This window comes from Tiliqua scincoides, chromosome 3 (genome assembly GCF_035046505.1).
Source record: "Tiliqua scincoides isolate rTilSci1 chromosome 3, rTilSci1.hap2, whole genome shotgun sequence".
NCBI lineage: Eukaryota > Metazoa > Chordata > Lepidosauria > Squamata > Scincidae > Tiliqua > Tiliqua scincoides.
The window spans coordinates 201617220-201640903 of record NC_089823.1 but is presented as its reverse complement, the minus strand read 5'-3'; the positions used below and the strand labels follow the sequence as shown (position 1 = coordinate 201640903).

The 23684-nt window shown below is 39.0% G+C and overlaps 1 protein-coding gene across 1 annotated transcript in view; it reads left to right on the top strand.

Annotated features, from left to right (window-relative positions):
* PER2 (period circadian regulator 2) overlaps positions 1 to 17764 on the top strand; it is a 44906-nt gene extending 27142 nt beyond the window's left edge. Inside the window, exons 10-25 of the mRNA XM_066620196.1 lie at positions 250 to 392; positions 1058 to 1136; positions 2320 to 2426; positions 3788 to 3941; positions 4873 to 4978; positions 6289 to 6423; positions 6627 to 6735; positions 7039 to 7204; positions 7305 to 7432; positions 10001 to 10204; positions 10433 to 10693; positions 11364 to 12220; positions 14396 to 14582; positions 14730 to 14919; positions 16385 to 16535; positions 16780 to 17764. Of these exons, the coding sequence (XP_066476293.1) occupies positions 250 to 392; positions 1058 to 1136; positions 2320 to 2426; positions 3788 to 3941; positions 4873 to 4978; positions 6289 to 6423; positions 6627 to 6735; positions 7039 to 7204; positions 7305 to 7432; positions 10001 to 10204; positions 10433 to 10693; positions 11364 to 12220; positions 14396 to 14582; positions 14730 to 14919; positions 16385 to 16535; positions 16780 to 16926 (3124 nt within the window). The 3' untranslated portion in view covers positions 16927 to 17764. The remainder of the gene's footprint in view (positions 1 to 249; positions 393 to 1057; positions 1137 to 2319; positions 2427 to 3787; positions 3942 to 4872; positions 4979 to 6288; positions 6424 to 6626; positions 6736 to 7038; positions 7205 to 7304; positions 7433 to 10000; positions 10205 to 10432; positions 10694 to 11363; positions 12221 to 14395; positions 14583 to 14729; positions 14920 to 16384; positions 16536 to 16779) is intronic.
* The last annotated feature ends 5920 nt before the right edge of the window (positions 17765 to 23684 follow it).

The following is a 23684-nucleotide window of genomic DNA, read 5'->3' as shown; positions in this document are numbered from 1 at the left end:
CCCATGGCAGTCCTTTGCAACCCCTGGAGTGCTACTCTGAGAAGTCTCCTGACCTTTACTGGTGACTTTTCGGAGGGCATGGGGCACTGATGGTAAGAAAAGAGCCTATAAAGCCCCCTGTTAGCATGGAAAACTGCATGTAGCCCTTTAGTTCACAACCTGTCACTTCAGTTCAGTTCCTAAAAAGAACTTGCTATACTTAACTAAACAGGATATAAGAACTAAACAGTCCTGCCTTGTAATTTTTAGTGCAGGGAAAGAGCATGTAAATGAGATCTGCTACCACCCATTTCGTATGACTCCATACCTTATCAAAGTACAAGATGCAAAGAATGTGGTGGATCAGCCTTGCTGTGTGCTGCTTGCAGAAAAAGTGCATTCTGGCTATGAAGGTAAGAACCTACAACCATTATTTAATGTTTTTTTAAAAAGAGCTTAGTGTTTTACAGTAACCAACATACTGCTGTTGAGAAAACCATCAGTGATATAATACACACATCTCTGAATGAGATAATGCACTATTTATCACATATAAATTTGAAAAAGTATTCTAATAAAACTTGGAAGTGAGACTTATTCCAAGTAAGCATGGGCAGAATCATATTGTTCTAGAAGAAAAGCATGCTGGCACTTTCTGATCTCTTTAGTTTGTGGTGTTCTTTGTAGCCATCCAGATGACTGCTAGCTACCATTTTTCTCTTTTTAGGTGCAACCCACTCTAAGGTATATCTAATTCCAATAAAATGACCAGAGATTAAGGATTTAGGTGTGCACTTGAATGAATTTGATCTCAGTACGACTTAATGTTATGAATTCCAGCAACAATAGTTTATTTTTAATTTACCAACTGCACCCCATACTACCTATTCCAAAACTATAGAAGTTCTGCAGAACTAAAACCTAAAAACCCAACTGCATTGCTGATTTTTTCTGTTGATATGTGCACAGGTAGATGTAAACAACTTGATGGCTGTGATGATTAATATCTGTCCAATTCATGAATCTATCTTATTGTGGAAGTAGATGTGTATTTATAAGCTATTTGTCCTTTTTTCAGCACCCAGAATTCCTCCTAATAAAAGAATTTTTACAACCACACATACACCAAGTTGTTTGTTCCAAGATGTAGATGAAAGGTAAATTACTGATGCTACTACATTCAACTGTTTTAATGAAATTATTCATAAGTATTCCATCTCCCATTCCACTCAGTGAGTGTATGCCCTAGAGTGAGCACAAGATGGGAGACCTGAATCTGAAAGTCTTGGTTCAGGTATGACCCTCATAGCACAATTCTAGTTTTTAAAGATACAGTATATATTTTTGGTACAACATGGATTGTAAACACAAGGGATTTAAAGGATTTTCAAGGGTAATTTTTTACTGTGCATGTCTGCCTTGCATATTTACTATAGAACCTAGCCCCTGCATAAGATGCAACTCTTCAATACAAGAGTTTTATATGAGCAATGCAAAATCTGTTTAACTTTGTAAGTTGCTGGGCATGACCAGTTGGTACAAAGGAATTACAGGCTTCCCCCCATATCCACAGGGGATTCATTCAAGGATCCCCCCACTGCAGATGCAGAAACTGTGGATATGGGGGACATCTTCCAATCCCCTTATATCCATGTTCAACTAGTAGATTGTCATCGATGTTATGCCAGCTTTGAAATATTTTCATGGGAATACTTAAGTTGCTTCCGTAATACCAGTATTTCAGCCTTGGTTACTAAGGGCACTTAAGGTTAGGAATGCAGGAAGGGTAGGTCTATATTTTAACAGTTTTAAGATGCTGCAGTTCTTTAGAGAATTCAGGCAAAGAATGAAGGAAGGAGATCAGTATTTGGAGGAATAAATAGATGAGATTCATGGACTAAAAGGATCTAAGCTACAGCAAGGAATTCAGCATTGGGCAGGGTGTAGGGTGAAATTGGAACAATTCAGTACGATTTTTCTGGGTAAAATAAAGAAAAGGTGACCTTCTCCTGGGATGCTGAAACAATCTAGAAAAGAGGCAAGTTGGACATTGTCGTAACATGTAAAAGCAGGTGTTAAGCTTGGATTATTAGTTTTTAAACCCTTGCCAACCTCTTTACCATTCATAAAACTGTTGTTTTAGGTTACCAAAACTATTGTAAAGGCAAATAGTTTTACTTTTTGGATCTGTTTCTTACTTGTGTAGTTAAGTTTGATACAGTTTTAAGAATACTTAGTTTGTGCTTATTTCATGGTAGTTGGTAAATGAAATGATTTTAAGATGTAACTTGTGTATAGATGTTTTCTGCTTCATGACTATTTCTGCTGTTTTTTCTTAAGAGCGGTGCCTCTGTTGGGATACTTACCTCAGGACTTAATTGGAACTCCTGTCTTAGTGCACCTTCATCCAAGTGACAGACCTTTAATGATAGCAATTCACAAAAAAAGTAGGTTCTTCTAATTTTGGATAGTGTACCCTAGAATTTAAGAGAATTGGATAGTTCCTAGCTGTGTCATCGTTTGATTATTGCCTTAAAAACTATAAATTAATCACTCTCCCAACTTTTACTATTCATTGTATCTTTGAGCAGTCTTTTGAACTGAATCTTTTGAGCAAGACTATACTGAAATTTGAAGTGACATACCTTCAGTACATACATCGCTGCATCCTAGCACACAGCAGGAAGATAAGAATATAAACCACAGGAATATAGAATGTTCTTCCTTGAAAGCTCAACAGAATAAGTCAGTGTTAACGTGTTTCTTGAAAGATGAGGTGCCAGACAGACTTCCCTAATAATCTAGGCATCACCACTAATCCATTCCTGTCCCTGATAGCCATCAGTCTAATCTTATAAGGAACATGCAGGACAGCCTCACAGTAAGCAGTCCTAAGTATTCAGACATGTTTATATGGCAGCAGGTAGTCCTTTAGTTAACCTGGACCCAGACCAACTTGAAAGTGTTTGTGGTTAACTTTTAAATTACACCAAAAACTCAATTTGGAACCAGTGAACACTTAAATATTATATGCTTCGTGTGACTGGGTACTAGCTAGTTCAGAATATGTGCCATGAGACCCAAATGTTCATTGGTAACACACGGCACCAGTATTTCAGCTTTTCCACATTTTCTGTAGCGTTCTGTGCCCAATTCAAGGAGGTAGTTTTGCCTTACAAAACCTTGTGCTGCATGAGTTGTGCATTTGCTTGATTTCAGTTGAATTTACCTGAGTCAGTAGTATATTTAACCTCTGACACTATTGCATAGCTGTGTCCAAAGTGTCCCACTATGCAGATGCTTACAGATAGTATAAGAGGAATCATTTTGCCACTTGTGTAACACAAGATACTCCCCAGGTTTTGCAGGTAAGCAACATTACCAGTCTCTTAACATTACCGGTCTCTTAACATACGCTGCGGACACTAACATCGCACTTGTCTTAGAGTCCGAAATAATGCTTCGGGTCTCAAACAGCTGAGTGACTTATTCAGGTCAAAAAGATGCCCCATGAAACATTGGATCCACTCTTTGTGTGTTTGGATGATTCATGTGTAAAGCTCTGTAACCTATATCAGTGACCCACAGTTCTCAAATCTAGTCGTCGCCAGTGTTTTATTTTTAAAATGTTCCATTTTATAAGTTTTGGGAATTTAAAATACTTGATTCTTTAAAAGGAAACTTTGTAAACATTGTTAAAATCAATTTTGCTTGGTATTTGTATGGTGTTCATCACTTCCCATGGCTAAAAAGTCAATTGACTAACAATGCCCTTAAAGTTAAAACTTGTATCAAATTTTTGTTACAGTACTTCAGAGTGGTGGACAGCCATTTGATTATTCACCAATCAGGTTCTGCACTAGAAATGGTGAATACATAACTCTGGATACTAGTTGGTCCAGTTTCATCAATCCCTGGAGTCGGAAGGTTTCTTTCATAATTGGAAGACACAAAGTTAGAACGTAAGTAGATGAGTGGTAATAAAAATGAAAACTGTGTATACTGTGAATTTTTGGCAAGAAGCCAAACAGGTAGTTTATCATGCTGTGCCTATTGGGAATGCTGATCTTTCCCTTCAGCTGAACCTACATACTTCAGCTTTTCCATGGAAGCCACTGCAACAAGTATGTATGACTACTTCTTATAATGGATCCACATCAGAAGAAGAATTTCTTCACTAACTGCCTTCCTTGTTCAGGGGTGGCAAGATGATGTTCCACTCATTTCGGAACATCCACAAAGTGTGCAGTACTAGACATTATAACCACTCTATCAAGAAGCTGTGCTACAGTTACCTCAACATGGGAACCATAGTGTATACATGAGCTGTAAGTCTGGCACGCAACCTAGTTGTCTAACATAAGATGGACAGTCTAACCACCCTAGGGCATACAGCCTGTAGTGCAAGCTTTTGATAGTCATGGTTTGGATCATAAAATTAATTTACAATATCTCAAATCTTTCTGAAATATAATTAGAATTTAAGACAGTTCTGGTGTTTTTGCTTCTGCATATTTATCATAGTATCAGTAATGCTTGAGACTTCCTTGGAATTTGTGGAGGATGCAAACTAAATGGCATATATTTGCGTTCAATTTTCTGAACATACCATTTTTTTGTTGAGTGGGAAGCATATGGAAAAATTAGTAATTCAAATTGTATTTGCGTAAGTATGTGCTGTATAGTAAATGCTTTTAACAAGAAACTTGTAAGTGCTGCAGATCTTTCCAATCTTGTCAAGAATTACTTCAGAATGAAGAAATCATGTTTGGAGTGAGTAAGCCTGAATATTTTATAAGTTTAAAAGTTTGTAGATGCAATAGAAAACAAGGGCTGATATAACTGAAATAAATGGACTTGTCATATTCATGAGAATTTTGATGGTTTTTACAGAGGACCCTTGAATGAAGATGTTTTTGCACCTCACTGTACAGAGGATAAAATCCTTCACCCTAGTATTCAGGAAATCACAGAGCAAATACATCGGCTATTACTACAGGTACGTTTGCTTAATTTTTAAAAGAAATGTCCTGAACTAACCTAAACTTCTGGAATCTCCAGTGGAAACCTGTTACAAGGTAAACATGCTGTAGCTCTGGATTTCCATGCATTAAGTAGATGGCTTCGGCAGTGGCAAAGCTAGCTACCCTGTGGCAAAGTTAAAAATGATGCCCCCCAAGTCACATCCAGAAACGACATCACTTCCAGGTGTGGTATCACACCTGTGTTTTTTAACATAGAAAAATTTAAAAATATCCGCTTCCTCTTCCACTCCAGCCCCCCTCCTGCTTTCCCCACAAGGGGCACAAGCGGCGCTTAGAATCTCTGGGCACTCACTCCCCTTGCTCTGCTGCCTCACCCCACCTCCAGCCCCCTCCTGCTTGCACCCAAGCCTCCCATCTTCCCCCAAGCCTCCAGAGCAAGCAACCAGACTGCGATCCCCGCTGCCCCTCTTGCAAAGAGTGCTGTTTTCCCAGCACTTTTTGTAAGAGGCACTTGTGGCAATTGCTGAGAAGGGGGGCCATTGTGCGGACAGGCAGTTGGTCAGACTGTTGTCCCAAGAAGCCTGCAGTTGTGCAGTTGCTACCCTGCACCCCCTCCAGCTATGCCACTAGGCTTAGGTTAGTTGGCCTACAAGGAGTCCCTCCAACTCTGAACTAAGATAAGTCTGTTCCAGGTTGTTGAGGGCCTGCAAAACATCGCATATATTTACTCATATACTTGGAAAGTAAAAAAATCTCTATTGGTTTCTTCAGTTATGGTCAATATTTTTTGTATTAGTTCCATATGTTTTGCTATGCAGACCCAGACTCCATTCATTCACTTCCTTCACAGACTGAAGGCTTACAGTTCACTAAATCTGGAGTGTTCATTGAGATCAGTGGAATCACATCACTCTAAATTGGAGCAAATATCAAATTGTTACTTCAGTTAGTTTCCCCCTTGTTAATATCCTGGAACAGTGGAACTGCTAATGGTACTTCCATTCCCAGCTGTACCATGTCACCCCATACTATTGGCCAAGTTAATACAGTTGGTGCCTTGCAGAATGACATCCATCCTAATCTGAATACTGTTTTATTTTGAAATTAAGTGCCTATGATCTGAATCATCTACTGCTTGTATAAGGACTCTAATTGTGTTCTTCTTAAGATTGAAATCTCTAAGTGCCTTAATTCAATAATAAGCATAGAAATCATTGCTTTATTTTTGTGAGATTTATACTAAAATATATGAGCTCTTGAAGCTGTATAGGTCCTGGCTAGCAATTTTCATTCTCACTCAGTCTATATATTTTGTTTGTTTTAGCCTGTACATAACAGTGGGTCTAGTGGCTATGGAAGCCTGGGCAGCAATGGATCACATGAACACCTAATGAGTGTAGCATCATCCAGTGACAGTAATGGGAATAATAATGAAGATACCCAGAGGATACCCAAACCAGTAAGATATTTACTATGCTATATTAATGGTTCAGTCGAATGAAAAATGGTTGTGGTTACTTCTGTAACAGTAGTGTTAAAAGGGTGACCCACTTAAGCATGGTCTCTTGCACATTCTTCCCAATAAACATTTACCATGTATAGCTTAATGTTATAACATGTGAGTGTTTTTAAAGTGATCTGGTTTTTTAATCCTTCTTCTAGAACTCTTCTCATGATATTTGTAAAGATGGTAGTGTGGCCAAAAATAATGGAGAGCATGTCTTCAATGATTCCAAATCAAAGCTTGAAAATCAGAAAAAATCTTATGGAGGTATGATAATAAGGTTGATTTTTTAAAAATTAATGGAGTACCGCATTTTAGACTTAATTCAGATAAGCTCTAAATGTTTATCTTTAACCGGGAACACCTTGCCTATAATTGCAGTATACAGTCAGTTGCATAAAATTCAGACTTGCATATATAGAAGTTTCACACAAACAACTTGCCGTGTGTTCACTGTTAAACCCAAAGATGAGCATCTGCTTTATCACTTCTCTGGCTCTAGAACATTTGATTATGGGAAATGATCCATGTTTAAAAATACATGGGGTGTTGTGTTTTTGTGTTATGCAGAAAAACCCAATGACCGCTTTGGTCACTTGAAAGGTGTGACTCAGTCAGCTAAAAGTGATGCCATTGGAATTGCTTGTCAAAGAAGTATTGCTGCAGATGAATTGGCTTGGGGGGAGCAGCCTGTATATTCTTATCAACAGATTAGCTGTTTAGATAGTGTGATCAGGTAAGTAGCAGCTTACTTCAGTAAAACACTGACTTTGTGACTTTATGCATGCTATTGTTTAAAGTCAAACTTGCTTTAAAAAATTTGTTCTTGCTTGTAGGTATTTGGAGAGTTGCAGTGCACCTGATCCAATAAAGAAAAATGTTCAGCCTGCACCAAAGGCTATTTCACTGGATTCTAATATACACAGAGAGAAATTGAATGAGAATACCGTTAACACCCCTGCAGGTAATTCTGTGCTTACTGCTTAAATGATGATCATGGCTGTCTGTGCCATGGTACTATGGTGCTGAAACAGCTGCTGCTGGGAGGGGCAGGGAGGCAGCCAGAGGTCTCCTCATGTTGAGCCCCAGCCTGCCCAATGGGGCTACTTGGATCTGAATCTGGGTCAGCTCCAGGGCTTTTTTTGTAATAGAACACACCGGAATGGTGTTCCAGCACCTTTTATTTTTCCCTTTCACTGAGGGAGGGATTCGAACCTCTGACCTCGTGCTCCACCTTTTTTTTTTTTGGCACCCCCGACTCTGACCTTGTGCTCCACCTTTTTTTTTTAAACTGTGGGCTAAGGAGGGATTTGAACCTCTGACCTCATGCTCCACAGCCCAGCACTCTCTCCATTGGGCTACAGGAAAGCCTATAGTCAAAGTGCTCAGAACTAATATATAAGGTCTTGAGCCCAGCTGGTGGCCATCAGCACCTCAAGTATTAGTTCCAAACACTTTGAGTCTAAGGGTTCTTATGGCTCAAGTGTTAAAGTGCTGGTCTATGGAGCCAGAGGCTAGGGGTTCAAATTCCTATGAGGAAGAATTTTTTTTTTTAGGAGGGGAGGTGCTCCATGGCTGCAAAATATAAAGGTTGGTTGCCAGTTGCCAAAAGGGGGGCCAGTTGAGGCTGCAAAACTCCTCAAAGTTCAGTTTATAAATAAATAAATAAAAGATTAACAAGTTGTGAGTTCCTGCACCTTTTTTTTTTTTTTACAAAAACACTGGTCAGCCTAATTGCTGTTACAGAACTGAGTAGCTCCATGTAGGGCTCGAAGGGCTGGGAGGAGGTTTAGTATCTGGTGGAGGCATCCACCATCTACTCCCAGATCTGAACTACGCTCCCATTGCCCAGTTTCACCCCCTCCACACCTTCTCCCCACCCCGGAACTCCCCCACACTGCTCGGCAGCAGACTTACCACTGATGGCTCCCGGGGCTTCTCCAGCCAGCACAGGCACCCAGCATCCACCCACACTGGCCTCCACACCAGTGCCTCCCTCCTACTGACCGCCTTGAAGTGCTTTACAGCACTTTCATTACAGTCATTTCCTGGGCAGTGCACACAAGACTGGTACTGCCTCTGGTTAGATCAGGCTATAAATGCTGCTGCCTTGCGCAGTTGTCTTTCTTAGACCAAAATGAGACATTGACACAAGTGTTCTGCTACCATAAGTAGCAGGCCTGTATAATTTTCCTCATCTCTGATAATTTCCAGTTATATGTAATGCCTGCCATGACACCATTGCATGGAAACTTTTCCCATCCATACACGTAGTAGCCAATGAAGTGGTCAGCAAGGAAACTTGCAATGCAACCATTTTATATTATACGTCCTGTTTTACTCATTGCTAACAGAGGAGAGAGGGAGATGTGACTGCTGCTTCTGGCAGGTTTCAGAAACCAATTTTATGATTTTGCATTATAATAATAATAATAAATAATAATAATAACAATAACAACAATAACAGGTATTTATATACCACCTTTCTTGGTCTTTATTCAAGACTTTATTCAAGGCGGTTTACATAGGCAGGCTTTATTAAATCCCTATTAAATAGGGATTTTTACAATTTCAAAGAAGGTTCTTTCTTTCAAGAACCACTACATTCAAGGTGTTTCATTCCGATCTGGCTTCACATTCTGGCCTCCATCCTCCCACGCTCAGAGCAGATGGAATTGCTCAGCTTCAGCTTGTCAGCTGCTCCAAGGTCGCACGGTGCCGGTGGCCTCGAACTGGCGACCTTGTGGATGTTATCTTCAGGCAGACGGAGGCTCTACCCTCTAGACCAGACCTCCTGCCCTTATAGAAACCCTTCAAATAATAATAAAGTTCTCAAAGAGTTTACACAGCAAAAAGACTGAGAAATTGGTTTCCCAAGGGAGCTCAAAATCTTAAAAAATAAGACAACAGCAAGTACCAACAAAGAGGAACATTGCTGGAATGAACAGGGAGAGTTGCTCTTGCCTTGCCCAATATGAGAGGCATCACTTTAAAATGTGCCCCTTTTCCTAGTTTGCAAATTAGCAGTCCTTTGATAGTTTAACCATTGCAGCAGCTCCATGGGTGAAATAACATTCCCAATAACAGACTTAAAAGTTGTTTCATTATGTCAGTGTGGCTGTAGCACATCCCTGATTTCATAAAACAATGAATGTTGGATTAGCAATGTTTATAAACATTAAAATGCAGAAGTTATAGCATAAAAAAATTGCATGGAAAATTTCTCTCATGTTCATCCAGTGAAGACTTTTGCTTAGAAATTGATAGCAGGGAGTTATCTCATGCTTTTATTATAAGCAATGTCAGATAAGTGCCTGTGACATTTATGAAATGAGTGGCAACTATTCTTGCCTATTTTCCCCCTCCCTAATAGCTTCTGTCTTGTGTATATCTAGATGTTTGCATTGTGTTCTTAATTATTGTGAGAATGTATTTTGCCTGACATGTTTTTCTTTGTCTGAGAACCTTGCATTTATTCTTTTTCTTTTTCTTTTCTTTGTATGTGTTTTGGATTTTTGATTGGCTTTTTGAGAAGAATGTGTGCTGTCCAAAAGGCACATAGGTCCTGCCGTGTTGGAGACATCTGACAAATCAAATGCTACTCCTGTTGTTGGTACTCACTTAACCTCTCTGACTTTGCCTGGCAAACCAGAAAGTGTTGTATCTTTTACCAGTCAGTGCAGCTACAGCAGCACCATAGTTCATGTTGGAGACAAAAAAGCACAACCTGAATTAGGTACAGTACAACTTCATTATAGGGTGGAATATGCTACTACAAGGCATTTGTAACTTATCTAAACTTGAAGTAAGAATTACTGTGTACTACGTCCTGTACAAGTGGAAGAAACTTGGACAGACAGATGTAATGTCATGATGTCAGAAAAGCAGCTCTGACCAGGTGCAAATGAATGTAAGATTAACTTTTTTCTTTTATTTTCTCTGAATGTTTTTTATTTTGTTTTAGAAATAATCGAAGATGGCCCTAGTGGAACAGAACCTACAGACTGTCAATCTGTTGCTCCACAATCTAATGCTACTCAGAAAAACCAGGAAAAAGAGCAGTTTAAGAAATTGGGACTTACAAAAGAAGTCCTTGCAGTACATACACAAAAAGAAGAGCAAAGCTTTCTTAACAAATTTAAAGAAATCAAAAGTTTGAATATTTTTCAACACCATTGCAATTATTACTTTCAAGAAAGACCCAGAAGACATTCACATGAATGTGGTAAGCCTCTTGTTAATTATACCTACAAATAATTAACAGTTTCTGAATACATCTGTTTTAAATGGATAATTTTAAACTAAACCTGAAACAAGTAGAATTGTCTCTAATGAATAAATCTGTGTATTTAGTTAAGCTTCATTTGAGTATCAAACCCAGATTGTAGTCTGCTTGTGCTACATTGTATGTTCTCCCAGAAGCTCATACATTGGCTTTGTGAAACATGAATTTTCATTTCAGGGATAAATAGCTGCTTCTTCCCCATGTCTACAAGGAACATTCCTTTGCTTAGGAAATGACTTCCTAAGCAAAAGAATGAAGATGATTTTTTTATTCTGCTTTTTTTATTTGAGTACAGTAGCTTCTGGAAAAGAGGGGAGGGAAGGGTGTATGTGCATTCTTGACTTGAACCACTTGAGCTCAGTGGAATTTACAACTAGAACCTGTTTTTAAATATCGAGGTTTAGTCCTATAAAACGTGAAGAAATTAAGAATACCTGTGCATACATGTTTCCTTCGCCATGTTTCATATGTGAGTGGCTGCCAGTTCCCATGCACTTAAAACTAGAGGGAAGAGCTTCTGACCACAAGAATATGCCTTCTAGAATTGAATCCTAAATCTTATTTAAAAAAGAAACCTAAAGACATAGGCTGAGTGAACTTTTCTCTCTAGGTGTTCTTGGATTGCGACATGGTCCTGGAATAGATCAATCCTGGAAGAAAAGTGGAAAGAACAGGAAATCGAAGTCAAAACGACCTAAGCCCCATGAATCTTCAGACAGCACAACTTCTGGTACAAAACCCCCACACAAATTTCTGCTTGGCCCGAACAGTACAGCCTGGTCTCCATCAGACACATCCCAAGCAAGTTATCCAGCCATGCCTTTCCCTGCAGTTATGCCTGCATATCCACTTCCAGTTTTTCCAACTGCTGCTGGGACTGTGCCACCACCAGGTCCTGAAGCTTCTCTTTCTGGTTTTAATGAATTACCGGATTCAAGCAATCAGCGTTCTTTGCCATTATCACAGTTTTCTACACCGTTAGTGACTCCAATGGTAGCATTTGTGCTCCCCAATTATATATATCCTCAAGTGAACAATGGTATCCCTCAGACACTTTATCCTGATAAGCCTAACTTTTCTGCTCAGCCTTCACAAGCACTGTTTACAGCACCATCTCTGTTCACTACCTCAAACATGTTCCCTCCTCAGACATTGTTTCCAACACAACCATTCCACTATAATCCTGCAGCAGATAATGAAAAGACCCTTGTCTCAGAACCACGAAACGAACCTTCCCGTTCCTGCACTCCACAGTCTCTTGGTCCACAAGATCAGGCCTCTCCTCCATTGTTCCAGTCACGGTGCAGTTCTCCTCTACAGTTGAACCTCCTGCAATTAGAAGAAATGCCAAAGGTTACTGAAAGTGGAGCTGCTGGTACTTTGGGGAGCCATGGAACTTTAACAGATGGAGGGACCACTAGCAAACCTGTGACCTCAGATGACTGTGACAGGAAAGCATCTTCCCCTGTAAGCATTCTCTGTATTTTCCTAGAAAAATTTTTTTTAACAAACCCTTTTTTAACCTAAATATTGTATGTAGCGAACTCCTTTGTGATGTTGCTTACTAGGATTGCTAAGATTATTTAACTTGTAAAGTGCATAAAATACAAGTCACAGGAAGCTATTTATGCAGTGTAATTACCAGATGCACAGGTAAGGTGTGTTTACATGTGAGCTTATAATTTCACCAGCTTCAAGTATACTTTGCACAAATACATTTTTACAGTTAAATGTCTCTAGAAGTTGAAAATTCTCCATTCTTTCATTGTTACTTGTTTTTATAAAAGTTTCCCATTTCCTTTATTGGAGCACCTCTTGAATACATCCTGTTTTTACTGAGGAGTGTTGTACAACTTGTGATCCAAGTTGTTAAACTGTGAGCCCTTTGTGGATGGTTTAAATAAATTTTATGTATTTAGCTATACACTTCATGAACTTTTTAGAAAAATATTTATATATTTTATAATACCTTCAGAAGTTGATGGACTACAAACACTTCTAATAGGTCAACTGCTCACACTTGCCATTGGTAGTCATTTGTGACTGTCCTAAAGCAAAAAAGAATCAAGTCTTTTTTTAGTTTAAAGCTTCCCTGCATGGAGGGAGTCAATTCTTGACTGTCAGGTGAGTGGCTGATTACAGTGTGATTTGCACTATGGACTACTTCGGTGATACCAATACTAGTGATAAGTGAGGTGTGCTTGTTTTCTGAATTAAACTTGGATGACTAGTTCCCTCTTGCATGCAAAGATTTGCATTTTATAGTACATAAGAGTAAAAATTACTACTCATCACAAGAATCCCCCCCCCCCCATTTTTCTGCAAGAGCCCTCTTTCTAGATGTACCTCCTGACTGGAAGATGACAAGTTCAAAACAGGAACTCCTGCAGACATCCTTGAAGAAGGCTGTGTTTTGTGTACTTCAGCTGAAGCTTTGTTTCCAGAGTAATTGAAAACATTTATTTGCACCCAGTGCAGAGATTGGGCAGGATTAACTACCCAGCAGAGACTGCCAGGCAAGGCCAGAAAAATAGATCATGTAGGCAAAGCCAAATCAATGAATTTTGTGCAGATGCGACGGGCAAGCAACCTGTGGATGGCTACTTTGAGTTCACTGAAGACTTTTATTTGTTGTGGCACACTAACAGTTTTACTATACCATATTAGTATGCCATGGTATATAGTTCAGAGATTTTATTGGATAGATATACAAAATATAGGTATATGATAATTGCAAAGGGTGCACTTGTGTATAAATGACCACTGACTCTTTTTAAAATATACAAATGAAAGGGCCTGATTCTTTTCATTCTCTTATGCCTTTTATATATAATGGGAACATTCTGTGTGCACCACCCTTCACAACCGATGTCATAGCTATGCTATTTTATACTCTATCATCTATACCGGGAGTGTCAAACTTGTTTCATATCAAGGACCAAACATCATTAATGATGCCTGCTGAGGGCCATAAGTGATGTCATTAGGCAGGAAGTGATGTCATTAAACAGGTCATAACCAAAAAATAAGCACTTTTACTCACTTAGGAACTCATTAGCTGCAAATGACAGAAGAAAAAATATACACATCTTGATCATATTTCAAGATATGGGAGAGCCCAATTTTCACGTGGGCTGCCCTTACAGCAGTAATACCTCAGCCCTGCTCCGCAGCTGAGAGCCTGAGGGCTGGATAAAAGCTTCCACGGGCCACATCCAGCCCCCCGGGCCTTATGTTTGACACCCCTGATCTATACCCATGCACAAAATGTAGCTAAAGAAACCATCTTATCTCTGCGGTATCTTTTTCTCATGAAATATTTGAAACATCCTTTGGTAGCTGAATCTTATTTGATACTTAAAGAACACATGGGTCCCTGCGGTTAGAAATACTGCTGGAAAAAATACCAGTGCAAACACATAAAAGAGATTACTAATTGCTTATTCTCTTGTAGATATCTACTATGTTTGTGAACACAGACTACAGTTGAAACAGAAATTGGGAATTAAGATAGAAATATTACTTTATTCATATTGCTTTGTGTTGGCACAAAGTTATAAAGAATCGTTTTGTACAATGACAATGATTTGTTCCTTAAACTTTCAGTTGACAATTGTTTGTTTGTTTTTTGTTTTTGTCTAGGCTGGACTACCAATGGAAGCTCAAAATAGTGATGCCTTCTCTGTGTCAAGTGATATACTTGATATTTTACTTCAGGAAGATGCACGTTCAGGCACAGGATCTGCTTCATCAGGAAGTGGTGGTTCAGCAGCTACTGAATCTTTAGGATCAGGATCAAATGGATGTAGCCTGTCAGGCAGTGGAACAGGTAATGGCATGTGTGTGACAGATAAGTGGTAGGGGTTTTAAAATGGAATAGTAGTACTCCATAATTATTCATTCATTCATATCCTGCCTTTCTTCTGTCAGAGCAGATGCCTAGTTCTAAATGTACTTTCTTTTTTTGTCTCTGCAGGCAGTAGTGAAACCAGTCATACCAGCAAGTATTTTGGGAGCATTGACTCCTCAGAAAATAATCATAAAACAAAAGGCACAGAAATGGAAGAAAGCGAGCAGTTCGTTAAATATGTCCTTCAAGATCCCATCTGGTTGCTGATGGCAAACACAGACGATACTGTTATGATGACATACCAGATACCCTCCCGGTAGCTAAGAAATTTTGTCTTTGTAACCTACATGAAATCTAAGTAGGCAGTATACACTACCACCATGTAGACATTGCCTGGTCTAAATCACAGTGAGCAATAATATCATTTTCCTTTCTAAACTTTTTCTGTTGGCCCTTTTACTTAACAGTGGTTATATTCTAACAACCCAATCCTAGGCATGTCTTCTCAGAAGTAAGTATCATTGAATTCAGTGGGCCCTGCTCCTAGATAATTGTGTATAGGATTGCAGCCATGACTAACTGAACTTGGGCTATAACCCAATAAAAAGAAACACTGAATAGTGCACTTCTCAACGAGCAAATGCTGTTAATTACTAAGTTTAATGGCCCAGTCCTATTGAGTTGTAGTACTAGTGCAGCTGCTGCTGCACCAGCACTGAGTATCATAAAAGTGCTGTAAAGCGCTTTTTGACACCCAGAGGGCTGGGAAGGACTCTGTGCCATCCCACTAACTCTGTATCTCAAGCTATGGCCGCCAGAGCAGGTAAGAGCTGCTCTGTGTGACACAAAGGCAGAGAGGGGGCAGAACACAGATGAGGAGGAGGTTAACGGGGTGGGGGAGGGCAGAACATGGGGTGGATCAGGTGTTAGTTGGTGGGCAGTGTTGGCAAAGCCAGCACTGGATAGAATTGAACTGCCCTTGATTAATTTCTCAGCAGTTCTGCAGTACCTCAGCAAGTGTGTGTGTGTGTGTGTGGATTTTTTTTCCCCCAATGGAGATTAGGAATTCATGTAATTATTGCAGTATCTGGATTCTTACAGTATTTGTGGGCTCAGGGGATAGTCTAATCAATTTCTCATTAATTTTCTTACTGTGCTTTGAGCATATAATGAAAGAATAAGACCCATCTGAAATGAATACATTCTGCATTATAAGGGCATTTCATGCACTGACATGTTAAATAAACATCTACATTGCGTACTGCTGAATACTGGTGTCTCCAGCTCTGTTGCCCTATTTTAAAAACAAAGCAAAAAGATGGTTCTTACATTACTTGAGTGGTTGATTAAAACTTATGGAGTATCTGTGTTATAGATAGCAGCATGTATGTATAAATAGCCCAAATAAACTTCAGTTATGAGGTGATGCATTTTTTTCCTTCAGATCATGAACACTAGGTGTGTATTACCTAAAAAGATTGGTCCCTAATGGCTGCCTCCCACTTCAATCCCTGTCAGCACTGCCAGGTAGTGCTGGGACAGGCCCACCTGAAAGCCTAGAGAGCTACTGCCAACACATGCAGTAAGTCAGTACTAAGCTAGATGGACAAGTGGTCTTGTTCATTAGAAGGCAGCTTCTTGTGCTCAATACAACCTACACACTTAGGTTGGAGTATCACTACTTAAAGTTTTAAGCCTATGTCTCTGTGTAATATTTTGCCTGCAGCTGTTTATAAAGTCTAAATGTTTGGCTGAAATAAACGGTTTTATTTTAACTTTAGAAATTTGGAAGCTGTTTTAAAAGAAGATAAACTGAAACTGAAACAAATGCAGCAGTTCCAGCCAAAGTTTACAGAAGAACAAAAGAAAGAACTGCTTGAAGTTCATCCATGGATTCAGAAGGGTGGACTTCCAGGAGCTGTTGTTAATTCTGTAAGTTATTACTAAAAGAAAAATAATGCTTAAAAGCGAACTTCTATCTTAGATTGATGTTGAGATGATGATTATATCAGATTTGGACACACACTTACTGCAAAATGCATTTTTAGTATATTTAATAATGTACACAGCTAGGCACATCCTAAATGACTAAGTTAAGTACCCTCAATAATTCATCAGATCACAGGATGCCATTGAAAGAATTGCTTCCTACTCTCTCTTTTCTTGTTCTTCACAGGAATGTATGTATTGTGAAGAAACTGTTGAAAGCAGATCTTATGCACAAGATGAAGAAATGCATGAAATGGAGCTTAATGAAATAAGTGAAGCAAGTGGGGAAATTAGTTTGGTAACCATGAGCCAAGTCAGCTATGAAAATATCTGATTCTTGAAGATCCATTTCAAGAGCACCTGCTTTTAATTATTGCAGTGCAGCATTAGATCTTAAAGGTTTTAAAGCTTGTTTCTTGTGAAATGAATCTCATTTTATATAAAACAAATGGATTTTTTGTTCTAGAAAAAGGTCATTTGTAATGAATCACTTTGAATGGGGCAATTCTTTTCTCTCTCTACTAGTCATTGCTAAAGATTACAATTTTATTTTCACTTTTTAATCCAAATTTTTCAAATTCTGAAATATATTTTTTCTTTATACATCCAAGATTATAATGTGAGCCTGAGTGGACTGAATAAGAAATGTTATTAAATACTGTGCCACTCTAGAATTTGTTTTGACCTCAATATTACAATAACACATATTTTACAAATTGATATTCCCCTTTTGGAGTACCTTGAACGAATTCCAGGATGGTGGATTAAAGCTTTAATATTTTACAAATGTTTTTCAATAATTTAACTTTATCTAATCACATTTATGTTAGTGGTGTTAAAAGCAATTGAAATAGTTCTGCCTTTCTAAGCATCTGTTCAAGTTAACAAAAAAAAGTTGTATACATGAGAGCTCCAGTGATCTTATTTCCATCCATTTTAAATATAGAAAGTAAATAACATATTTTTCAGTTATTTTCGTATCTAGAGTCTAATCAGTATATCAATGAAATATGCAAGTGACTTGTTTCTTAACTATTGCACTTGCCATTTGTGCCCACTAACTCTCATGTCTAGTCAGCATTAGTCCTTTCAGAAACACTTCATTCAGCCTTTCAGAGAAACACACAAATATTTGCTAGTGCCCCACCCAACATATCATATATGTATTTATAACACATCATATAACATATATGTATTTATAACAGGGTACTTTGAATGTTGGCATTCTGCAAGCTGCTTGTACAGAGGTAATTGTTGTTGCCCAATAGGAGGAAACTAATCTTAAACCTGATGTAGTCTCTCTAAGCTAGCAGTGTAATATATTTTATAACAAAGAATAGATACCAGCACTGACTACAGTGAACAGATTGAGGTATATTTTTTAAAATGTTGATTTATCAAACAAAGGATTCCACCACTAAAAAAAACCCATGGCTTCATATGAATAGGTCATGTGTCAGCTTGTTTGCCGCCTTGACATTTTTTAGCTGTTGGATATAGGTAATTTACACTTACAAACTCTGTGCTTATTTTCTCTGCTCATTTTCTCTATACCTTCTCTACTGATAGCTGTGCTGCATATTTGTGATGTGGAGAGTAGTAAAATATATTCAGGGGTTCATCTACAATTGGAGTTGGAGCTTGAGCCTTAATATATGTCTAATAACTTAATATATAGCTGTATTTTTTCACTTCACTTTCAGGTGTTTTCTTGTCTTTATTTACAAGTTTGTCTTTTGTTGATGTAGTGGTGTTGTAGAGAAAAAAATGTCTTATTTTTTATAATTTCACAAATCATTCCTTTAAAAGTAACCCTTCGCTAATATGACATACAGTAGATGTACATGCTCTGGTCCACGTTCCAAATGGTCTTCTCATGTCATCTTATTTGATAGCAAAATATAAGAACTGCCAAGCAAAATCTGATCAGGGACCCAAATATCCAGTCTGAAGGCATCTTGTATTCTATGCTTTCACTAAAGAAGCTCCGGGATTATAACTGATTCATTTTTGTTTTTCACTCCTGCTACTCAGAAGTTCACAGGCACCTTGAACTTGAATCTGCATCCCATTGGCTGGTTGTCTAAGAATCTTCACTGTATCTAAGCCAGTAAATTGCACAAGTTATGGGTGGTACAGAATAAGTTTCCTTGTGTTAAAATTGCTTCTGTGAATTTCTTCAGGTGCCCTTTTGTATTGTAGGAAAGGGGTGAAGAATGCCTCAGTGAGCACTTGTCCTGCACCCTTCTCTCACGTCATCTTGTGAAATTTAAGAATCAAACTTGCATGCATGTAAATATGAGCCTGAAGTAACTTTTCCTAGGTGTATTTTAAGTCTTCATAATTATGTGCATATAAATAGATATTACAGGTACATGGTGTATATTCTGTTACACATAAAATGGTTATTTTAAGTTAACCAGAGCCAGTCTGACAACTTAAACTTTTTTCTGATGATGTACACTTAAACTCTGATTCTTCAATCACTTAAGCACAGGCTTTATATTACATGGATAGTATTCAATACTAAAAATGATGCCAATATCAATATGATGATTTTTGCACTCAGCAGAGCTTTAGTCCTATAGGCTATGTTTTCAAAACAGCCAGGTACTATGTTGCATGGTGAAATAGCTTTGGAAACTTCAAAAGCAGTTTTGTAAAATAGAGAGTCTGCTCTCTATAAAGTTGGAAGTCTCATCAGGCCTATGGACAACCTAATCCTAAAGGTGGCACTGCCGCAGGGTGCAGAGGCACCAGACCACCACTGCATCCTGCGGCCCCATGGCAGCCACCAGAGGTTGCTTTAAGGTAAGGGAAACTTTTGTCCCCTTTCCCCTGGGGAAAGCCCCAAGCCCTGCAATGGGGCTTCTCAAGTCTGCGCTGGCTATTTTTTTGTACCACTGCCACTTGAAGAGCTCAGGATTGGGCTCCAAGTCCCCCTCTGAAGCTTGCTGGATTGTGACACATGGTTTAGTGTTTTGAGTGGCATCTTACAGAGGTAAATTATTTTTGTAGACATTTCCACATTGATATATTGTGTGAGGTCACTGCTCACACAATAAGAGCTGCTTAATTGAGAGAGGGAAAATTGAATTTAAAGTCTTTAATGGATGTTTTACTAAAAATATCTACATCTGTTTAAAGTGTATTTTTATGTACAGTGTAGTATTAAAATATTTTCCTGTAACTTTTTTAAAATTGCAAGCCTCTATTAGTAGACAATATTCTGAAAACTAACTTCAAATTTGTTGTAGAGTGTTATAGCTTGATGATACTTTGTCAATATGAGAGAAATTTGTTAATATGTGGCTTTCCCATCCGCAAACAATGTTTTCTGCATACTGTGCAATATATTGGCTTTTGTCACTTGTGACTAATTTTTACTTGCTTTTTAGAAAATTGGTAAATAAATCAAATTTATTTTTAGCTGTCTTGTTTTTCCTTGTCATGTTAGGTTAAAATATATTCTAATGTGCAAAGAAACCTAGTAATGAGACAAATTTTTCAGCGCAATAACTTTAAATGAAATATTTATCTAATTGTTTCAGCCCTGAGTTCTGAATCTTTCCCTCTTGTCTCCCCCAAAAGGAAAACTTTGCCCTCTTTTTGCAACTGACCCATTTAGTGGAGGGCTGAGGCACATGTTGAATGATGTGCATGTTAATTTTCACCTCCCAGTTATAAAAAAAGACAAGGAAGAAAGAGACTGCATTGAAAGAGAGTGCTGCCCAGGAAAGATTAGTGTTTGTTTGATGAAGTTGAGATCCATGAGCCCATTGCAAGTGTAATAGATGTGGGGACAATTGCAAAATACTTTGTTTTCCCTGCTTGTGACTAATGGGGAAACTGACCCTTGGCCCAACAAGAGAAATACAGAAAAATATCTGGAGGGATCACACTTAGATTTGTCTTTGCTTTCTTCCATTTTATTATTGTTTCCCAAAGGAAAAACAAATGCGTAGACTCTAATTTAGAAGCAAGAAAGGCTGTCTTGGATGTTTGTCCCCCTGTTCTGATAGAACAAAAGCCATGGAATCTCCTCTTCAAGTCTAAGAAGAATTTCTTGATGTAATGTCAGGACTGGTTATTATATGTATATAGGACAGTTATCACTCGGTTAAAAAGAGTTTGCAGCACAATCCTATCCTGTTTGCTCAGAAGTCTCATTCTGTTCAAGAGTGCTTTCTCCCAGGTAAGTGCATAGGACTGTGGCCTTAATCAACTGAAAAACACTTAAACTTGCTTATTGATAAAAATTCTGAAATACATACTTCATTTTAGAATACACTCTTATGTGTTATAGCTAGCATCACCTTACCATCTACCATAAAACATCCATCTCCTACTGCTATTTTTAAAATGTGCTGCTTTAGACTTTTATCCTACCCTTCTTCCAAGTAGTTTAGGACAGTGTCTGTGGTTGTGCCCTCCCTTGCCCTATTTTAGTCCTCCATAGTCGGGAGGTTAGGCTAAGATAATGGCTTGACCAAGGTCAGCCAGTGAAATTTGGAGCTGAGCAAGAATTTGAGCTCAGATCTCCCGGGTTATCGCATTCTAGCATTCATTTAATAAATTTATATTCAGATTTAAATTTTACTTTGAGAAATGTATATATGTATTCCTTTTTAAGGTACCAAATTTAACTTCAGGCATCCTGGATTACCACAACACTGATCATAGACTTGTCCCTCACCTCTTTTTGGCCTGTAGGTGTCACTATTTATGCACACTTGGAAGTACCTCAATTTCTTTGAGTTTTTTCATTGAGAGCTGGAGTTTAACTGTGCTTGTCTGTAGAGCCATGTTTTGCATGCAGGATTTGCATCAAGAACTAAATTCCCTCTAATCTGGACTCAGAAAGCAAAAAAACATTTGGAAAGTTATACATCAAGAGTCATGCGTCTATTGCATTTATATCCTACCTTTCCCCTTAGGAGCTCAGGGCACCATTTATGGCCCCTTTTATTTTTACAACAATTTTGTGGATTGTTAGACAAAGGGCGCAATCCTAACCCCTTATGTCAGTGCTTTCCAGCACTGGCATAGCCGTGCCAATGGGACATGTGCTGCATCCTGCAGTTGGGTGGCACTCAGAGCCCTCCTCAAAGTAAGGGAATGTTTGTTCCCTTACCTCAGAGCTGCCTTGCCCTTATGTAAGTGTTGGAAAGTACGCCCAAAGATTGGCTCACCTACTGAGATTTGTGGGTGAGCTGGGATTTGGACCAGTGTCTCCCTGTTCAAAGGCCAGCACCTTAACTACTGTACTGCACTGGCTTTTGACTAGATTAGTGGTCAGTAGGGGTTGAGGTAGCTAGTGTTATACCACTCACTCAGCTCTCTGGTATCTTAACACTTTCTGATAGATTAGAAAAGGAAAAAAAAATTCATGTGCACTTCAGTAAGTTATCCATCCTGCCTCAGTGAAGACCTAGGTGAAGGAGAGGGGCACAAGAAGGGAAAGCTTAACTGCTGGCCAGATGGACAACTAGATGGGATGGCATTGCTCAATAGACTAGCTGGCTTTCCAAAAGCTGTACCTGATTCATGGGTGTCCAGTCAAAACAAAATGTATGCTAGTTAATCTTATTTGCAGAAGGAAACAGCTCCCATTACTGGTGGTGGAGAGGGCTACACAGAGATAAGGACATGCAGAGCTAGAAGAAGCACACAGCAGAATCTGTACAATTCAAGGCTGATGATATTGTGGGTCTTATCAATGTGCTTACCAGCCACAGACTTAGAAGGGCACAGTCAGTGGTTGGATTTTGTTTTGAGCGTTGCCCTACAGGAATCTTTGACATGCACTTACGCAGGCCAACATACATTTTGCTTCCTTAAACATTACACCAATTCCTGGGTATATTTGGGGTGCGGATTCAAAAAATGGCATCCGTTTTGCCCTATCACGCCTAGTTTTGGAAATATAGTATAGCCTCTTTAGTGAATGGCTATGCTAATGAGGCTATATTATATCTCCAAAACTAGATGTGATAGGGCAAAACGGATGCCATTTTTGGAATCAGCACTCCAAATTCATATCAAACCACCATAAAGTTTGGGAAAAACTTTTCTGACCCTGAGTTTCGTAGGCCTGTGTTCTCAGTCTTCTCTATGCTTATAACTCAATCCAGTTACTACTGATGGGAAGCCCAATCCTATGGTTTCCAGTGCCCAGAGGAACAGTGGTGCCGAAAGGGTGACCACTCTATCCTGTGGGACTGGGAAGCCACTGGAGGCTTCTCATGTCTGTACCAGCTATGTTGCTGGCACAGACGAGAGAACCTCCATGTCGGGCTTCACAGCCTGACATGGAAGATAGGATCTGGCAGAGCAGGGTTCTGCCAGTCCCACACCCTTCCCCAAATGGTTCGTTCCCCTATCCCAGAACTTTTGACACTCGGTGCCAGTGTTATGGCTCATTAGGATTGGAACCTAATTTATTTGGAATGTTCAGTGAACCATCTTCAGAAGATATCTTTTCAGCCATATGGAGATAATTGCCAGAAGAAACTATTAATGTATTTGTTCTGCAGCTAAACATAGCAAAACTGTACTTGGACTATACCAAATTGCAGATGGGGGGGTTGCATGAATGATAAATCCTGCTTACCGAAAATTAGAAATGCCATGATTGCATGCTCACTTTCCATGTGCAGGAAAGGTTACAGTGGAGTATTTCAATTTCATAATCAGCCACGTGCCATCTGAAGTGGTACGGTCCTAGAGTAGAGATGAGCTGCTTATCTGCAGGTTCCCTAATACAGAATCAAATATATGTTATCAGGAGCTATCTGATATGGGCAGGAGGTCTGGTCTAGAGGGTAGAGCCTCCATTAGCCCAAAGATAACATCAGAAGGTCACCAGTTCGAGGACACCAGCAGCTCCCTGAACAGCTGAGAATAGCCAGACCTTGAAGCAGCTGACAAGCCAAGCTAAGTGATTCCACCTGCTCTTGGTGTGAGCAAGAAGCATCTTGGCTGCCCTCCATGTGAGAGATGGAGCTGCTTATCAGCCTGCGTGGGAGAACTGGAGGCCAGAAGTGAGACCAAACCAGGAAGATCCATTCTGAAATGTTGTTGGTTCTTGAA